The 16,028-nt window shown below is 32.0% G+C and overlaps 1 protein-coding gene across 4 annotated transcripts; it reads right to left on the bottom strand.

Moving 5' to 3' along the window:
• Positions 1–2,534: 2,534 nt before the first annotated feature.
• LOC114412725 (inorganic pyrophosphatase TTM2-like) lies at positions 2,535–14,147 on the bottom strand. Of its 4 annotated transcripts, none has more exons than XM_028376744.1 (13): positions 14,005–14,144; positions 13,027–13,104; positions 12,308–12,661; positions 11,938–12,052; positions 11,191–11,386; positions 10,988–11,101; positions 10,680–10,853; positions 7,918–8,112; positions 7,296–7,418; positions 7,107–7,228; positions 6,465–6,588; positions 6,067–6,339; positions 2,535–3,220 (listed from the first exon to the last, which is right to left on the bottom strand). In XM_028376744.1, exons 3-13 carry the CDS (start codon positions 12,642–12,644, stop codon positions 2,999–3,001), a joined length of 1,995 nt encoding a protein of 664 aa, XP_028232545.1. In that variant the 5' UTR covers positions 12,645–12,661; positions 13,027–13,104; positions 14,005–14,144; the 3' UTR covers positions 2,535–2,998. The 4 variants fall into 4 exon arrangements, with proteins under 4 accessions (XP_028232545.1, XP_028232561.1, XP_028232553.1 ...); XM_028376760.1 differs by having other exon boundaries at positions 14,027–14,141; XM_028376752.1 differs by lacking the exon at positions 13,027–13,104 and having other exon boundaries at positions 14,027–14,147.
• Between the last annotated feature and the right edge of the window lie 1,881 nt (positions 14,148–16,028).

Below are 16,028 nucleotides of genomic sequence, written 5' to 3'. Positions count from 1 at the left end.
ATTGCAAAAACCAATGTTTACACACTAAGTTGTTTTTATTCACGTCCACAGAACTTGAATCACTTATACACTTCATTTTATATCTTTATAAGTGATGTCCAACAAAATACGAAAGGACAATGTTAGCCATGAAAGGAAGTGCACAAAATTTCTTTTTGAATTTCATATTTGTCTCTCTTTATTTAAATTGCTAACATTTGAATTTAAGGAAAGGATAGAATAGAAAGGAATTTGGAAAATATTCGCTCAAGGGTCGCTTTCGTCCCGAAAGAGGAGCACATGGAGTTGTCTATACTTTTATTCGTTTCCTCTTTGATCAGAGCGTGCCACGTTGCATAGCCTCTAGTTGTAAGACAACGGTCATTTCAAGACTCAGCGCTAATCTTGTAACAAATCCTTCATTGATATCTATAAAAGGTATCTAATGCTCAGGAATCACCAACCAAGAAATATCAAGTGAAAATGAGCAAAAGTTCTCTAAAGTGAAACTCTATTAAAATCCGTGAATGATACACTTTCACTTAATTTTTTCATCCTTTTCTAACCAAAGTTTATTTGTATTTGAACTTTATTGTGTATTCATTCTCTAAGTGTTATTGAATCATAGTATTTATTCAAAATTTTGTTTGTGAAAGCTAGGAGTGTCTCAATAAAAAATAGTACTTAGGTGTTCTTAGATTTAAAGAGTGTAAGGGTGTGTCAGTAGTGGTCCAAAGAATACTTGTGTAGTCAGGAGTGACAATATAGAATACTAGTGGAACGTACCCTTTGCAGTTTTGTAAAGGAGAACTAGACGTAGGTTTGTTTGAGTAAACCAATATAAACCAAATGTTTCTAATTTTCTCTTAAGCTATTTATTTAAGTATTATTTTAAGTTCATCTTGGCACACTTATTCACCAAGTGTTTATTCGAAAAACCTTTGTGAAAACCTTGTTTATAGTTCCTAGATGACAAGGCCAGTTTTTTGTTTTTCAAAATTTGTTTGATAACAAGCCTTCATTTGTGAAAAATATATTCTTTAATTAACACACTACTCAACTTCCACCTTCTAGTGTGATTTTTGGTATTTCACTTCTTCGTACTTATTTCAAATAAAGTGAATATAATTTTTTTTTGTTGCAAGAGTGAGAGGCAAGAAAATTAAAAAAAAAATGAAAAATGAAAATTCATATAAATTTAGTATTATTAATAGTTAACGATACATATTTAAAATGTAGATATTGAAAGAAAATTTTTGCAAGACTTGATAATATAGTTTACTCGTACATTTTTAATATATCGCTCATTCATGTGTCAAATCTAATAATTAAGAACCAAAAACATGCTTAAATAAGACTTTGACAAAAGATATAAATTAAATCTCTTAAAAGGGTCGTTTAAACAAACTTAAAAAAAGAAATTTTAAAAAATATTTATTAAGAAATAGATAGAGTTTGTTATTTTGAGAAAAGCAGGAAATTATTATTTTTAAAACAAAAGCATTTTAAACAAATATACAAAAAAAATGATTATTTTATTTTAACAATTGATTTTTTTAATAAGTAATTTTAAATAAACGAGTCTAAAATATTAGCTTATTGTAGTAAACGTTGTTTAAATACATACCATAGCAAATTTGTCGTAATAAACTTACACATAATAATATATTTGATTTTACGTACTTTTTTATCAAACAAAATTTAAATAATGTGCAGGTCTATGGTCCACTCTAATTTTAAGAGAAACTTGGAAAGGCTAAATAGCGCTATAAAGATTGGACTTTTGTATTTCTATTTGTGTTATATTTCTAAATAGTGTTTTTTCCTCTCCCTCCATAAGAAAATATTTTATATAATAATACATGAGGACACATTTCAAAATTAACTCAAAGAAATCCGAATTCAAACTTGAATAATATAGAATCTTCGGGTATTGTTTCAAATATTTCCTTTCATGTTTATAATGTCTTTCTATATCATTTCATATCTATAAAAAGTATTAGGATAGGAAGAGAGGAAGAATCTTTATATATAGTATATTGTCAATATCGAATCTTGAAACAAATATGCATAATAAAAAATAAAAATATAATTTTTATTACTAAACCATGAATAATCTTGTATTTTGAAATATCTTTTGTATTATTTCCTTTTTTTACAAATAAATTTGTTAAATTAATTACTTCTTCTGGTTTAAACTGTTAATCACTAAAGCAACATATTAATCACTTAACTGTTAAAAAATTTACCTGAATAGCATATTATATAAAAAAAATTCTAAGATATTAAGTAACCGTACAACGTGTGGGATTACATCTAGTTTTCCTAAACACCAGCGTTCTAATATACTGAATTAAGAAAAATACTGATTCCTAATTTAAATCATGCCATTCTGTTTTCACTATGAAAAATTTGCGTGAATAGAGCATACAGTAAAATTACTCCAAATGTATTATACGCAACTAAGAGTAAAGGAACGAACATGATAACATAACGCTAGCGAAGAGGCATTTGCACGAGAAAATGAAGGAATTCAGGAAAGTAACAGAGTAACAGGCACCATCACTTGGTAACAGCATGATTTGTTTCATTTGTAACAATTTGCATGTAACACCTCGGTACATCGTCTTGTATTTGCCGCATTTTCTACCTCAATTATGTCATAGATGTTGCTGAATTGACCTCCTCACCATTACCAACTTATTTAAAGATTAAAAAAGTTGAAAGAAAGGTATATGGTATACCACCTGATCAAGATTCTAAACCAAAGACTCTACTTCTGTTGTTTTGTTGTGTTGAAAATGGCATAAAATTGTGATAACAAAGTAATAAGTCCGCGAAGTGACAAAATTTCAAGTGAGCACCATCCTCTCACTGACCCTCAAATGATCCTAAAATGACTGTCTCCTGAATCTATCTTCAACTGGCAATGTCTCAACACCTTTCTTAACAGAAGGGTTGTCACAGTGAAGAAAAATATTTTTGAACCTAAAAAGCTGACTATACCTAGAGGAATGAATCACTTTTTGTTCAAAAAACCCTTCATCAAGAAGATCCCCAAACAACCAACTGTGACCACCGCCATAACACAAGCTCCCATGGAATCCGATGACATGGTGATGCTTTTCCCGCTGTTGGTTCTTGTTGGGCGAGACTTCTCCCCCAAGCTCCCCCTGAGAAGATTATTGAGATTGTCCAATTGATGCATGACCTGACGCTGACTGCGTGCGATGCTTGATATCTGACAACACAGTAATAAAAAATATCAATAAGAGATAATGCAACATTCATTCCAGAGACACATATTACAACTTGGTGATTCAGATTGTTTATATGCATTTGCAGCATTGCATTGGCTTATGGTAACAGCCCAGAACTTTTACACAATAAAAGCAAAGAAAAAATTCTATTCAACAAAAAATAGAAAATTTTGGCACATTTAAAAAAAAAAAATTGCATCCCAACTAATTCAAAAGCATCACTGGATAATTTCTAAAAGCTGTCGTATTTTGCATGGTGACCAAAAAACATTTAATGGTTGCTACCGTTATTTCTCCATTTACTAATGCAGTCATAAACACAGGAAAGCTAACTATACACCAAGAAAGAGAAAATTCTGATAGTTTTACTTTCATAAGTCAACCCAATGCTCTAGAGCTAGATCACTAACATCTTGTATCCATAAAAAGAACATCTGGTAGAATACCAGAATCTACACAATAGCAAGAAACATGTGCAGAACTGTTTTTTTTGTAAATCATGACTTTCATTACCCACCACCAATGGCGGATTCAAGACCCTGAGTCAGTGGGTGCAAATTATAAAAAATAAAATCAGTGGGTTCAATTATATAAATATAAATAAAATAAAATATAAAAATATAAGATTTTATTTACAAATTTAGTGAATTTAGAAAAATGAGGGGGTGCAAGTGCACACCCTCATACCAATGTAGGTCCGCCACTGCCCACCACCTTACAACTTTCAAGGGATCCCATATTTTAGTAATCATGTTTCCTTTTTTGTCACTCTTCCATGTTTTAATCTATCATAAGTTCCTAACATTAGGATAAGGCCATAAGCACAGAACAACCAAATTATGAATTTAACTACATGAGAGAAACTGAACTTGTTTGGTTATTTTAAAATATACATGCAGTTCAGGTATCGCACGTTAATTGTATTTATGCTTTGCTTGGATTAGTAATATAATAAAAATGAAAGCTATAAAAAGGAAAGAAGTAAAGTAGACATAAAAGAGAAATAGAGTCGAAAAGATGTGTTGTTTGGATGGATAAAAATAGAAGTAAAAAAAAAAAAATTCTTCTCTTGTTTGGAAGAGTAAAAAAGTGGAAAGAAATAAATAAATCATATGAAAAATATTTTTATATTAATTAAAAAAAAATTCACTCCATTATATTTTTCTTAACATAAAAATATAATTTTTATTATCATTTTAATTTTTATATTATCAATATTTATTTAATTTTCAAAGAACCTAAATAAATAAATAAAAAGGAGAGATCATTCAACAACACCGCCCGTCCCCACAAAAGTAACTTCTTTCCTTATTTTTTCTCTCAAACGGATGAGCATCGAAACACTTCGACAACCCTCCCTTAAAAGCTAGTTGTCATGGTGGTTGAACCAAGCCACTTAAGAACTCTCCCGAGCATCCCATACTACTCATTGTGGGACTTAGGAACCCCATAAAATACCCAAGTCCATACCATAGCATCGCATGAGAGCCAACATCTTGGTGAATGATACTCTAAAACACTCGACTCAGGCTTTCTACTTTGTATACTAATTGATAAGCACCCACTCGGGGAACCCTCCCTTAAAAGCTAGTTGTCAAGGGGCCACTGTACTCAACCAAGCATCCCATATTACTTGATGTGGGACTTAGCACCTCATAATACCCAAGTCCTTATCATAGACAAACGATCAAAATTCGATACTTCTATTCCATCTACCTCCTCTTTATTGCCTACCACTCCATTTCTACTCAGACAAACAAAGAGTTAGTGTTTGTAAGAATTATTAATTAGTATACGTTGGCAAGTCATATTAATTTCAGTCACCTCTATCTCGCCTTAATTGCTGTATTGAAAGGGTGTGTTTAATCCCTCACTGACTAGAGATATAGAGTTAGTAGTGCTTATAAAGCTTAGGCAACCTCACCTTTCAAGCTGGTTTTGTGAGGTTGAGTTAAACCTTAAGCTCAAATTCTAAGATAGTAGCAGAATCTATTCTAGATCCGTTGTTAGGCCACCTACATTGTCCCGCTCCAGGCACATAGCCCTGGGCATGAGGTGTGTTCGAAAGTTGCCTTAATTGTGATCACCCATGTGGCCCTGTCCAGACTTAATTATGGCCTCTTTAAGAGGCTTTAATTGCCAGCATTGAAGGGGATGATGGTGTGTTTAGTCCCACACCGACTAAGATAAGGTTTAAATAGTGCTTATAAAGCTTGGGCAATCTTCACCTGACAAACCAATTTTGAGGTTGAGATAGCCCCAAAGTCCAAAATCTAAAAGATCTAAGAAATAGCACGCCTCCAATTCGAGGACTAGGAGGCCTCCTAATCACAAAAGAACTCTGTCCTTCCTATCAGATATTGACAAGGTGCCATCTTACGTGACCTATCACATCCCAGTTCCACCACCATGGTAATAAAATATGGAATGCTTTACGTTTCCAAAACCCAATATTACATTTGCCTATTCATCTATGTTTAGTCGATCCTATATTACATTTGCCTATTTTTTTTAAAAGGGTTTATTTATAACAAGCTTAAAACTCAGTAAAATTTATCTTGGGGGTCAGTGTTAGACTATCCACATATATCACATGTTAAATGCATCTAGATTTCTGCATAGAGGATGTACTACATAAGAAACCAATTTAACTAAAGGAAGTTCATTAATGTCTCTATTTCTCTCTAGCTCTCATTCTAAATTCAACAGTTATAACGGAAACGATCTAACATTTTCATCTTAAAAAACACACCTCCAAGAGAATCAACGTGGGTCAAAACACTGGAGTATAAAATAATCTGAAAGTGACATATAAGACTCAGAATACCTCATCCATCAAAGGAGAATCTTTAGCTAACTGCGAGGACGAAGAGGAATTTGTCATTTTAGATCCAGTAAGGGAACCACTGCCCAAACTAGTGATGAAGTAAGAGGTGGGAGCAGAACCATTGCATGTCTCAGCTTGAAGTGACATGTTTTGTTGGCTTGGAGAATTTTTCTTGATGGTTAACTTGGAATTCAGCTCTTCAATGCGATTTGTAAACTCGTCCATTCTATCATTGAGGGCAGAAATTTGGTCTGAAAGCTGATTGATGGTTCCCTACCATATTAGGTAAATGAAGACAAAAAGTAGATAGTTATTGGGGAATGGACCAATATAGAAGTGATAATATGAATTCAGTATCTTTACAGGAATTAAAAACTACTGCACGTAACTCAAAGTACCTGATTTACTGGCATTGCGGTGGAATCTGAATTGCTTTCACCAAACCTTCTATTGTTGGCACCATATCCAGTAACCTTAGCTAGATTTTTGTCCCTCTGATTGGTATACGACTGTGATATTCCACTGTTGAAGATAAAAATAGTAATATTATTAGGTAACTGAAGAAGTTTTCCAAGAAGTATATAACATGTTTCCCACAGTAACTACTCTTGCCCTGCTTAGAATTAGATGATCTCACACACATGCTCCACACATATTCTCTCTTCAGCAAAATCCACTAAAATTTTCTCAACATCACAACAAATACCTAATTAGAGCCGTTAAAACCTGGTCAAATGATGTAACATAACATACCACTACCAACATCATTCATGTTGGTCAAACAAGAAAATTGATTTTCTCAGAATATAACACTAAATAGCTTCACTCATTCAAATTTTATCAATGGGTAGGTAGTCCATGGATATGATATTCACCAGCGATTTTCCAATAACATCAAATAAGCCTAGTCCCAATAGGTAGGGTTCGCTATGAATTAATCAACACTATTGAATGTTATCAAAAATCAATTTTTTAGTAAAACCATTTAGAGCAAGGTCTTTCAGTGGTTTCTCTTGATGTATTTAGATGGAAATTTTCACCTCCTCAGATGTTTATTCCTCATGGCAACTCTGCCGGCAGAAGCTCTAGATAGTGCTTCTTTCGGGCTTGACACCAAATCCTCATCTAGGCTGAGCCTTGTCTTCAAATCATCTGGTAGAGCCTGTGGAACAGTTAGACAGAAAATGTTGACACAGGAAAACATATTAGCTGATGGGAAGCTGTCGTACCATAACCTCATTCACAAGCTTTTCAATTTGAATTTGCTCAATGTAGGTACGAGGAATGTAGGAACCTTCTATACCCAGCTGTTCTCCTATGTATTTTAGAACTAAACGATCTCTGCCTTGTACCTGTATATTAATAGATTCCAAAGTCCAAACAAATCAGTGAAACATGCATTATCAACCAAAAACTCAAAAGAAATATAAAAACAAAAAAAATTAAAGTACAAAATGTTTAACCTGTCTCTGCCAAATGATAAACAAAACCTTTTACCAGAAGCAACCCAACTCAACATGGAAATAAAATTGTGGTCACATATTAATTTAAACAATTTTAACTTCCAATGTGTATTTTCTTTGGAAGGTCTTTCCATAGGATGGTCAAAACACACACAAAAGAAACAAGTTATTTGAAATCTATTCTTTCTTAAAGAAGTTATAATCTCTCAAGCTTTAGGTTAAAAGTTTGAAACTGAACAGCTTGTCATAAAACTTGTTACCATTAAGTGCAAATGAAACTCAATCAAATGTAAATATTTATTGACTCCCATAAATTCTAACAACCAAGCTATTCCAGTAAAGCATTTAATGGTAGTATTAGAGTATTATAGACTAAATCTAGTATTACCTGAACATAATGTCTATTAAGTTGCTCAAGCCAATCTAGTTTTACACAAACCCTATCATCAGAAAAGACATGGCTGTTTCTCTTAAGGATAGTGGCTATTGTGTATCCCAAAGCCATTAGTCCACCAAGAAGGCGCACACTGACCTCAAAAGTAATTCTTGGTGATATGACAAATGGATTATCTGTCACCCATTCCTGAAAAGTTACAAGACATCAATTAGTTAACACCATGTAAAAAGTTCATTCTCTTCAAATCGTGTATGGAGAATTGGTATATATATATATATATATATATATATATATATATATATATATATATATATATATATATATATAATGCACAAAACACCAAAGTATGAGATCTTAATAGCATATCAAGGCAAGAAAATGCGTATTATTGTGGTCCAAAAAGAAATGAAAGAGGAAATCACCAACCAACAAACTATGAGCCTTTTAAATTCTAAAGTGCAAAAATGAAAAACAAATCTTACATTATTTCCACAGAAGTATTTCTACTACAAACTTGTAGCTTAATAAACCCAACATTGGAGAAACAGCAGAATTGAAAATGTTCAAGCATCAAAACAGAATTCCAAACTACTGTCATTCATCAACAAACGTAGCAGTTTAGAGTGTTTAGGAGGGGCAATAAATGATGTGGCGATCTATTCTGTACACAATAATCTAGTGCACCTTTTTGGAGTGTAATACAAAGAATTTCAAAGCATAATTCTCTATTTATTGGCACTGACTTTCTATAAAATTACTTCATCCTTTCTTGTGAAGATCAAAAGTACATCTCCTCCTCCACTCCAGTAATAGTCTTTTTCAGATGTAAATTAACTTTGTTTTCAACATTCTAAAAAGTTATTAATGTCATATGCAAGTGAATAAAGAGAGGTTAGGAAAGAAAAATGAAAACAAAATTCGAAAGAGCTGATTTCAAACTTCAAAAGATGTTTAGCTTCATATAGTTCCTAGTATTATCAGCCCCAGCACCTACATGAAGGAGCAAATCTATCCTAACATCCAAAATGTTGTTACTCTTAATCATATTTTTTAAAACAGTCAAATCCACAAAAGGTGTTGAGCTAATTTAAAAGAATTACCAACAGAAACAGATCAAAAGGTGTTGAACTTCCACAACCAGCAAGGTGTGTTTTAGCTACTTAAATCCTGCTGCACAGATCAAATTTCCATACTGTCTGTAAAACAAAACTCTCGTAGTTACTTGGAGCCAATTACATACAACTGTTCTAATATGCATCATCTTCTACTAGTTATTTTTTATAAACTTCCCTACTAAATTTCCTTGTCAAGGTTATTTATGTTAGTAGTTATACAAATCACACAATTTGAAATTCATCGTGCAAGTCATACAACTAAGTTCTCAAACAATACGAATCTGACAATATGGCCTTGTTATGCGATTCAATAACCACGTTATGCATCATTCTCTATTAAATATCTTTTTTTATAAACTTCCCTTTTAAATATCCTTACAGACATCATTTAGAAAATCACGTTATTCATGTAGGAGATTTCTTTTGTTACCAATTTTATTAGGTTGGGCTTGTACTAGTTGTACTAAAGGTTATCAATAGCGGATGGCAGCCTACAGACGTGAGTCTAAAAAAATCATATATGTGTGAGTATGTATAAAAACTAAAAAAACAAAAATTAAATTAAAAACAACGCAATCATAGACTAAAAAATCCAAGAAATCACAAGTCTCAAAAGAATCTGATTTTGGGTGCATATCATTGTCCAAAAAGTGAAAAAGAATTGGTTTAATAAATAAAAGCATAGAACAACATGATTCTGATATTCTAAAAAACAGAGAAGTAAATTCTGAAATTCTAAAAACCAGAGAACTAAATTCTGAAATTCTACAAAACAGAGAACTAAACTCTGAAATTTTGAAAGAACAGAGAAGAACTGAGTGCTTGGCTAAAGCTTAGGAGGTTCACAAGAGAGAAGACAACTAAAACCCTAGGTTTACACTTTCACGAGACTGACAAGAGAGAAAGAGCGATACACATATTGAAATGGTGGTTCAATATGCTTCAAGTACAAAGCAACCCATAAAAGGGTTTTTTGAAAAATGAAATCCAAAAAAAAAAAAAAACAAAAGATGGGGGCAGGGGGGACACTGTGGCATAGCAGGCACCATGGCTGATATGGCAGTCAGCACCATGCTATGGAAAATAACGGATGGTAAATGGTGGAAGGGACCAAAAACGTCATGTTATAGTGTTATGATGGCGCCATAACAATTATTTAATAACATTGGTTGTTCTACACTTGTACTTGACCTAAATCAATTTTATAAAAACATCTTATGGTTTGTGTCTAAACACAGCATAACTTATTCACACAGGGGAAGCTCCAACACAGTGACATGGCATGGCAGGCACCATGTCAGATATGGTAGACAACACCATACAATTGAAAATAATGAATGGCAAATGGTGGAGGGGTCCAAAAAGCCCCGTTATAGCGCCATGATGGTGTCATAACGATTATTTTATAACACTGATTGTTCTACACTTGTACTTGACCTAAATCAATTGTATAAATAATGTTATGGTTTGTGTCTAAACATGGCATACCAATCTAAATCAAGTAATCAACTACTCAATGTCCTATTTATCTTTCTCCCATATTTTAATTCAACTATATTCTTATAAGTAAATTTGCTATCACAAATTGAATGGACAATCAGGTTCAATCAAAATATAAAATATAACAAGGAACCAAACCTCAAACATGAGACTGTATTTCCCATCCTTATTTCGCATCCGTAAATATGATTGACAAGTTTCTGGATCTTCACCGGGTGGTAGAAGATATATGTCATAAGTTTGTTCTGTTGTTTCCTTAAAATCCTCAGCGAGAACAGCTTTAATTTTATCAACTTCTACATTCCTTCCTGACTAGAACAGTTATACAAAGGATTTTTCATTAAGACGTCAGACATCAACATCAGAACCAACAGAACTATCCTTTTTTTTTCTCCTTTCATTTATACAAGTGGATTTAAAATAATGAGTTATTATATAGAACTAACCTTTAATATATAAGTAGGACTCTGGAATCCAGTAAATGGATTGAATTTGTTGATGATTTTTATATGTGCTGTCTGGAGATCTGGCTCGATAAATGCCTTGTACATTGGATACACCTGAAAATGTTTAAACTTAAGCACTTCTAGAAATACAGATATTTTCTAAATCTGTATAAAAAGATGAAAGGAATTATAAAAGTATGAACCGTCTCTGATATTTGATGAATAATTTCTTCAGGTTCTTGACCAGCACGTTGTATATCACGTATAACTCGTTTTACAAGGTCAAGGTGAACTCCTCCTGTAACAGAGACTCGAAGGTCCATCAGGGGTCGCAACTTCTCACTCAAGGCATAGATGCCCTCTATAATCACAATTCGAGAACTCGGGGCTTCGACTGTCCTGTAAGCAGGGTGCATTTTTAATATGAAATTGAGGGCATAGTAATAAAAAATGGACTTCATGGAGTACTCTGAATCAATTGCAACCAGCTTTGAATTACATTTAATCTTAAAGTTCAGATTTACATTGAAATTGCTGGAAATCAGAACACAAACAGAACTTGAATGCCAAAATGAAACAATGATACGGGGCTACATCCCTACACCTTATTAGGTTTGAATTTAAGAGTCTTGGAGAATTTGATAACAAATTAATCTTTGAGGTTTTCTATTATTCAATCAACTGACTAAGAAGTGCAGTATAGGTATTATTTATAGAATTAGAAATAACCTAACTCCCTAATGACCGATTGTGACAGGGAGGGAATACATGTGTACAACTGAAAACTAATACAGAAGCTGGTACAGAATATTCTCATACACACCCATATCTACGGATTGCAAATTATTACCCAAAATAGTGTTCCCTGGTCACTGTCCCAAGAGAACAATTTTTAAACTCTACAAAATTTCGGGTAGTTACTCAAGAGTCAAGATGGCTTAAAATTTAACCTGTATCCTGTACGTGAACTGGACTTGAAATCATATATGGGAACTTGAACTGGCTTTCCTTCCTTTAAATTGTGCAGATTCTGGAGTAATGTGTCATAGTCTGTTAAGCGTGGATCTGCACAAAGGGATAAAAGAGTTGACAAGAGATTGGTTATTGGTGTCCTAATTTAAAACTGTTAGCTAGAGTTTAAATTTCATAATAATCAAAATATTTTATTCTCAAATTAAAACTTGGAAAGCGCAGGAGATAAACTATGTCATTCCTACCCTCAGGAGAATTATGTTAATCATGCTATGCAGCCTGCAGCCTGATAATGCACCATAGTAAGAATGATAAAAGCAACACATAAGAAAAGGCCAGATGATTTACCATCAAAATTCCCATCAACAATTCGACTAGCATCATTGTAATTATCCATTGAAATGATTGCAATGCTGGGCATGAAGTTGAGTATCTTTTCAGTAAATATAGTCTTCCCAGCCCCTGAAGGACCTGCCACCCCTACCAATATTATTCCATCATTCTTTTGGGATAACAATTGGCATGCACGGATCACTATGAAAAACCCCTTCTCAAATGATAGTTGGTCTTGGATTGGAGCAATCTCATAGCGATCAGAGCCTTTCCTTTTAACCAAGTGAACTTGATCTTTCAAAAGACCAAGACGCCTGTGATGGGAATCAGCATCGGCAGAATCTTTTGCCATTGAACAACTCCTGATTTCTTTTTAAGAGGAAAAAAAAAAGAAATCATTGTTAGATAATACATAAATAAATAAATGAACATAGCCTAACATTCATGTTAGACCCATAGATATATCCTAGTATCCCTACACAAACAAACAATGTTGGATTATAGTCACACTATTAACTTTTTGGACATAAATCCAGAAAATAGCCTTAGTATTCTTACTATCTTTTTTTCAGCGGATATGTAATTTGGTACACAACTGTAGTTTTCATCCAACTCATCCTACCGGAAAAAGATAGAAGTTATCTAAGTAATGACAAATTATGAACTATACACTGGTGCCAGAAGGCTCCTCACTATGTGAAGGTACGGGAGAGAATCATTGTATGCAGTCTTACCCTTGAATATGCAAAGAAGTTGTTTCCGAATTTGAACCCGTGACCAAACGGTCACCAAGGCACGCCAGGGAACGCTCTCTAATGACAAATTATAGAAATTATAATTCTGTTTCATCGTCTACAGCCTACAAACTAGTTACACTCTAGGAAGAACATCAATATTTGAAGAAATTGCACACGTTAAAGCTTGAAATTAAAAGCACTAGCAAGTTGTGTTGACAAAGATCCACAATACAGTTATTAAAGCCCTTGCTGGATAACTCACATTATAGCTAAACAATAAATCTCAATTGTACTGTAAACCACAAAGGATTTGGCTCCTCTAAACAAGGGAGTGAAGGATGCACTATTGAAAGAAAAGTGCAATTACAACTGTTGAATGAATGGCTGAGATAGTATTAAAACATATGCACATCTGTAATAACTTCTCACACTCTTTAAAGTACAACTCCCACTTTAAAGAAGCCAAACTCAACCAGAAAATATATATTGTGTTTAATGAAAGATCCTACAGGCCCAAAGAGTGAAATTTAAATATCATGTTTAAAAATTGCCACAGAAACAGTAGGATTCTATTTTGAACACAAACACAGGGATTTTCTCCGTTAGATTATCACAATTCCAACATCACACACAACAGCACTTCTGTATCCAACCTAAAAGAATAAAATTGTTCCTCCAAAAATGAAAAACAAAATATAAAACCTTGAACTAACAACTTTTTAAAAACATGAAAAGGATCACCCAGATAACAAAATTAACAGAGAGGGAGATTAAGAAGAAGAAGAAGAAAAAGAAAAAGGCACAGCCCAGAAACAGAAACCAACAGAAGTTGTTCGAAAGCAAAGCAAAATCCACAAAAGGCCTTCAAAAAACTGAGTTCTTGCAAGCACTCTGGATCCAAAATTTTCAAGCTTTGGCACAAAAACAAGAATACCCAGAAGAGAATGAGCATCAAAATTGATCCAATGTGCACACCTGTGATGATCAGAGCACTCACCGAGGCTCCCTGAACGAGCAGTTACAGTGAGTTCAGCAACAACAACAACCACAACCACAATCCAGAAGAGAACCCATCATTTCAAGGTCGGTTCTATACACACACACACACACACATATATATATATATATATATATATATATATATATATATATATATATATATATATATATATATATATATATCAAATGTATCAATATTAATTAGTATTAATATTATTTCTTTCTGGATGTTACCCTTCTCCCCGAAATCAATAGAATGTGATTTTTCTCCATTCCGGGATCTTTTGGGGATGTGGTATTAATTCCTAGAGAATCTGCAAACGGTCCAAGAGAGAACAAAAATCATATAGAGAGAGAAAAAGAAGCTCTTCATAAGGAAGTAGGGTGAAAAATAGAAGAAAAAAAATAAATAAATTAAATGAATATTATATTAAAAAAATGACCCATGATGTAACCATTTTATACCATCACACAATTCAACTTAACTTTACAAAAAATGAATATATTATGTAAAATAATTTTACATTTTATATAAATATATAATAAATTTATTAATTTTTATAATAATTATCTTAAAAATCATATTAAAAGTAATTATAATGAGTTCATTTTATACTGTATTATTAAATTCTTATTGATTTTTATAATAAATTACCGTAAAAACAACAATCATTTTTAATTGATTGACACTTTAACATATAACTATTCATGTCCCCTAGATTCATTTTAATAATTACATTAATAATACTAGGAGTTAAAAAGTAACTAACAAGGTAAGAGTAGTGGGTAATTGCTATAAGCAAACAGTAAAAGTATAAAAACTTATAAAAAAGAATAAAATTATCTAAAATTTGTGGACACAAAAATAATATTTCTTTTATTAATAATATAAATTTCAAATACGATTCCCGCTTTCCTCTATAAGTAAATTCACAGGTGAAGTTTCTCCATCAACACTTGGGGGTCTAGCACTTTTACGTGTTTTATATTAAAGTTGTTATGCTATCTTGTTTTCGGGTGTGGGAATATTTGAAATAGTCACACTTGCAATATTTATTGCAATAAAATATTTTCACCGTCACTAAATTGACACTTGATGAGCAAATTATGGAATCATGATCTTTATATGAAGAATTCTTTCACTCATGGTAAATATATTCAGAATATACAATAAAAAGGCTGAGATTTTCACTTTTTATTTTTTCCTTAATTTTTCTATATATATTTCACACGCTATATTTTGTAATTTGCAAAAATATCTTAACTATCTTAAATTACTTTTTGGTATTTGGATGCTTACATTTAGTATACAAATACAAAAAAGTAAGTAATTTTTAACTGTTTATCTCTTTTAATATACATCTAATAATCTTATAAAAAATTGTCAATGGTAAAAAATAACATTATTTCACAGTTTAAATGATTTTTCGTAAATATGAAATATTAGTTATATATTTGAATATATTTATTTATTTGAATATATTTGTTAGCAATAATTTTCTCTTAAAAAATATTTTTGGATGTTCAGTGTTCACTATAATATTTAAGTGAATATTTTCTTTTAATATCACTACAATGTTAACATGATAATTGAACTACAAGGGAAAAATATAAAACATGCCTATAAATCATAATAAATATATTTAATTAACAAGGCATGAAATTTTATTATACTTAAATGATTGTACTCAATTTTTGTTATTCCAAATCCAATCAAGCATGCAAACAAAACAAAAATGAACAAAATTAATTTTTTTTTAAAAAAACCAAGTTGAAAGGGAGCATGCAAGACACAATAAAGTGAATGAGATTTTACATAAGATAACACTTTTAATAATAACAATTTTATGGAGTGTGTGTATATAATATATTCAAATATTTATTAACATATATACTAACATATATTTATTAAAATTTAAAGTAAATAATTAATAATATATTAAAATTCAAATGATATAAAAATATTATTCTTATAAGTTATAAAATGTAAATTTAATATT

The sequence above is a fragment of the Glycine soja genome, chromosome 1 (genome assembly GCF_004193775.1).
Source record: "Glycine soja cultivar W05 chromosome 1, ASM419377v2, whole genome shotgun sequence".
NCBI classification, from domain to species: Eukaryota; Viridiplantae; Streptophyta; class Magnoliopsida; order Fabales; family Fabaceae; genus Glycine; species Glycine soja.
This window is presented reverse-complemented; position numbering and strand designations above follow the sequence as displayed.

Coding starts and splice junctions, on each gene's coding strand:
- LOC114412725 (XM_028376752.1), bottom strand. CDS start 12,644: ATGGCAAAAGATTCTGCCGATGCTGATTCCCATCACAGGCGTCTTGGT. Junction 6,589..7,106: donor AGGAATAAACATCTGAGGAG/GTGAAAATTTCC, acceptor TATCTTCAACAG/TGGAATATCACAGTCGTATA. Junction 6,340..6,464: donor CCGCAATGCCAGTAAATCAG/GTACTTTGAGTT, acceptor CTAATATGGTAG/GGAACCATCAATCAGCTTTC.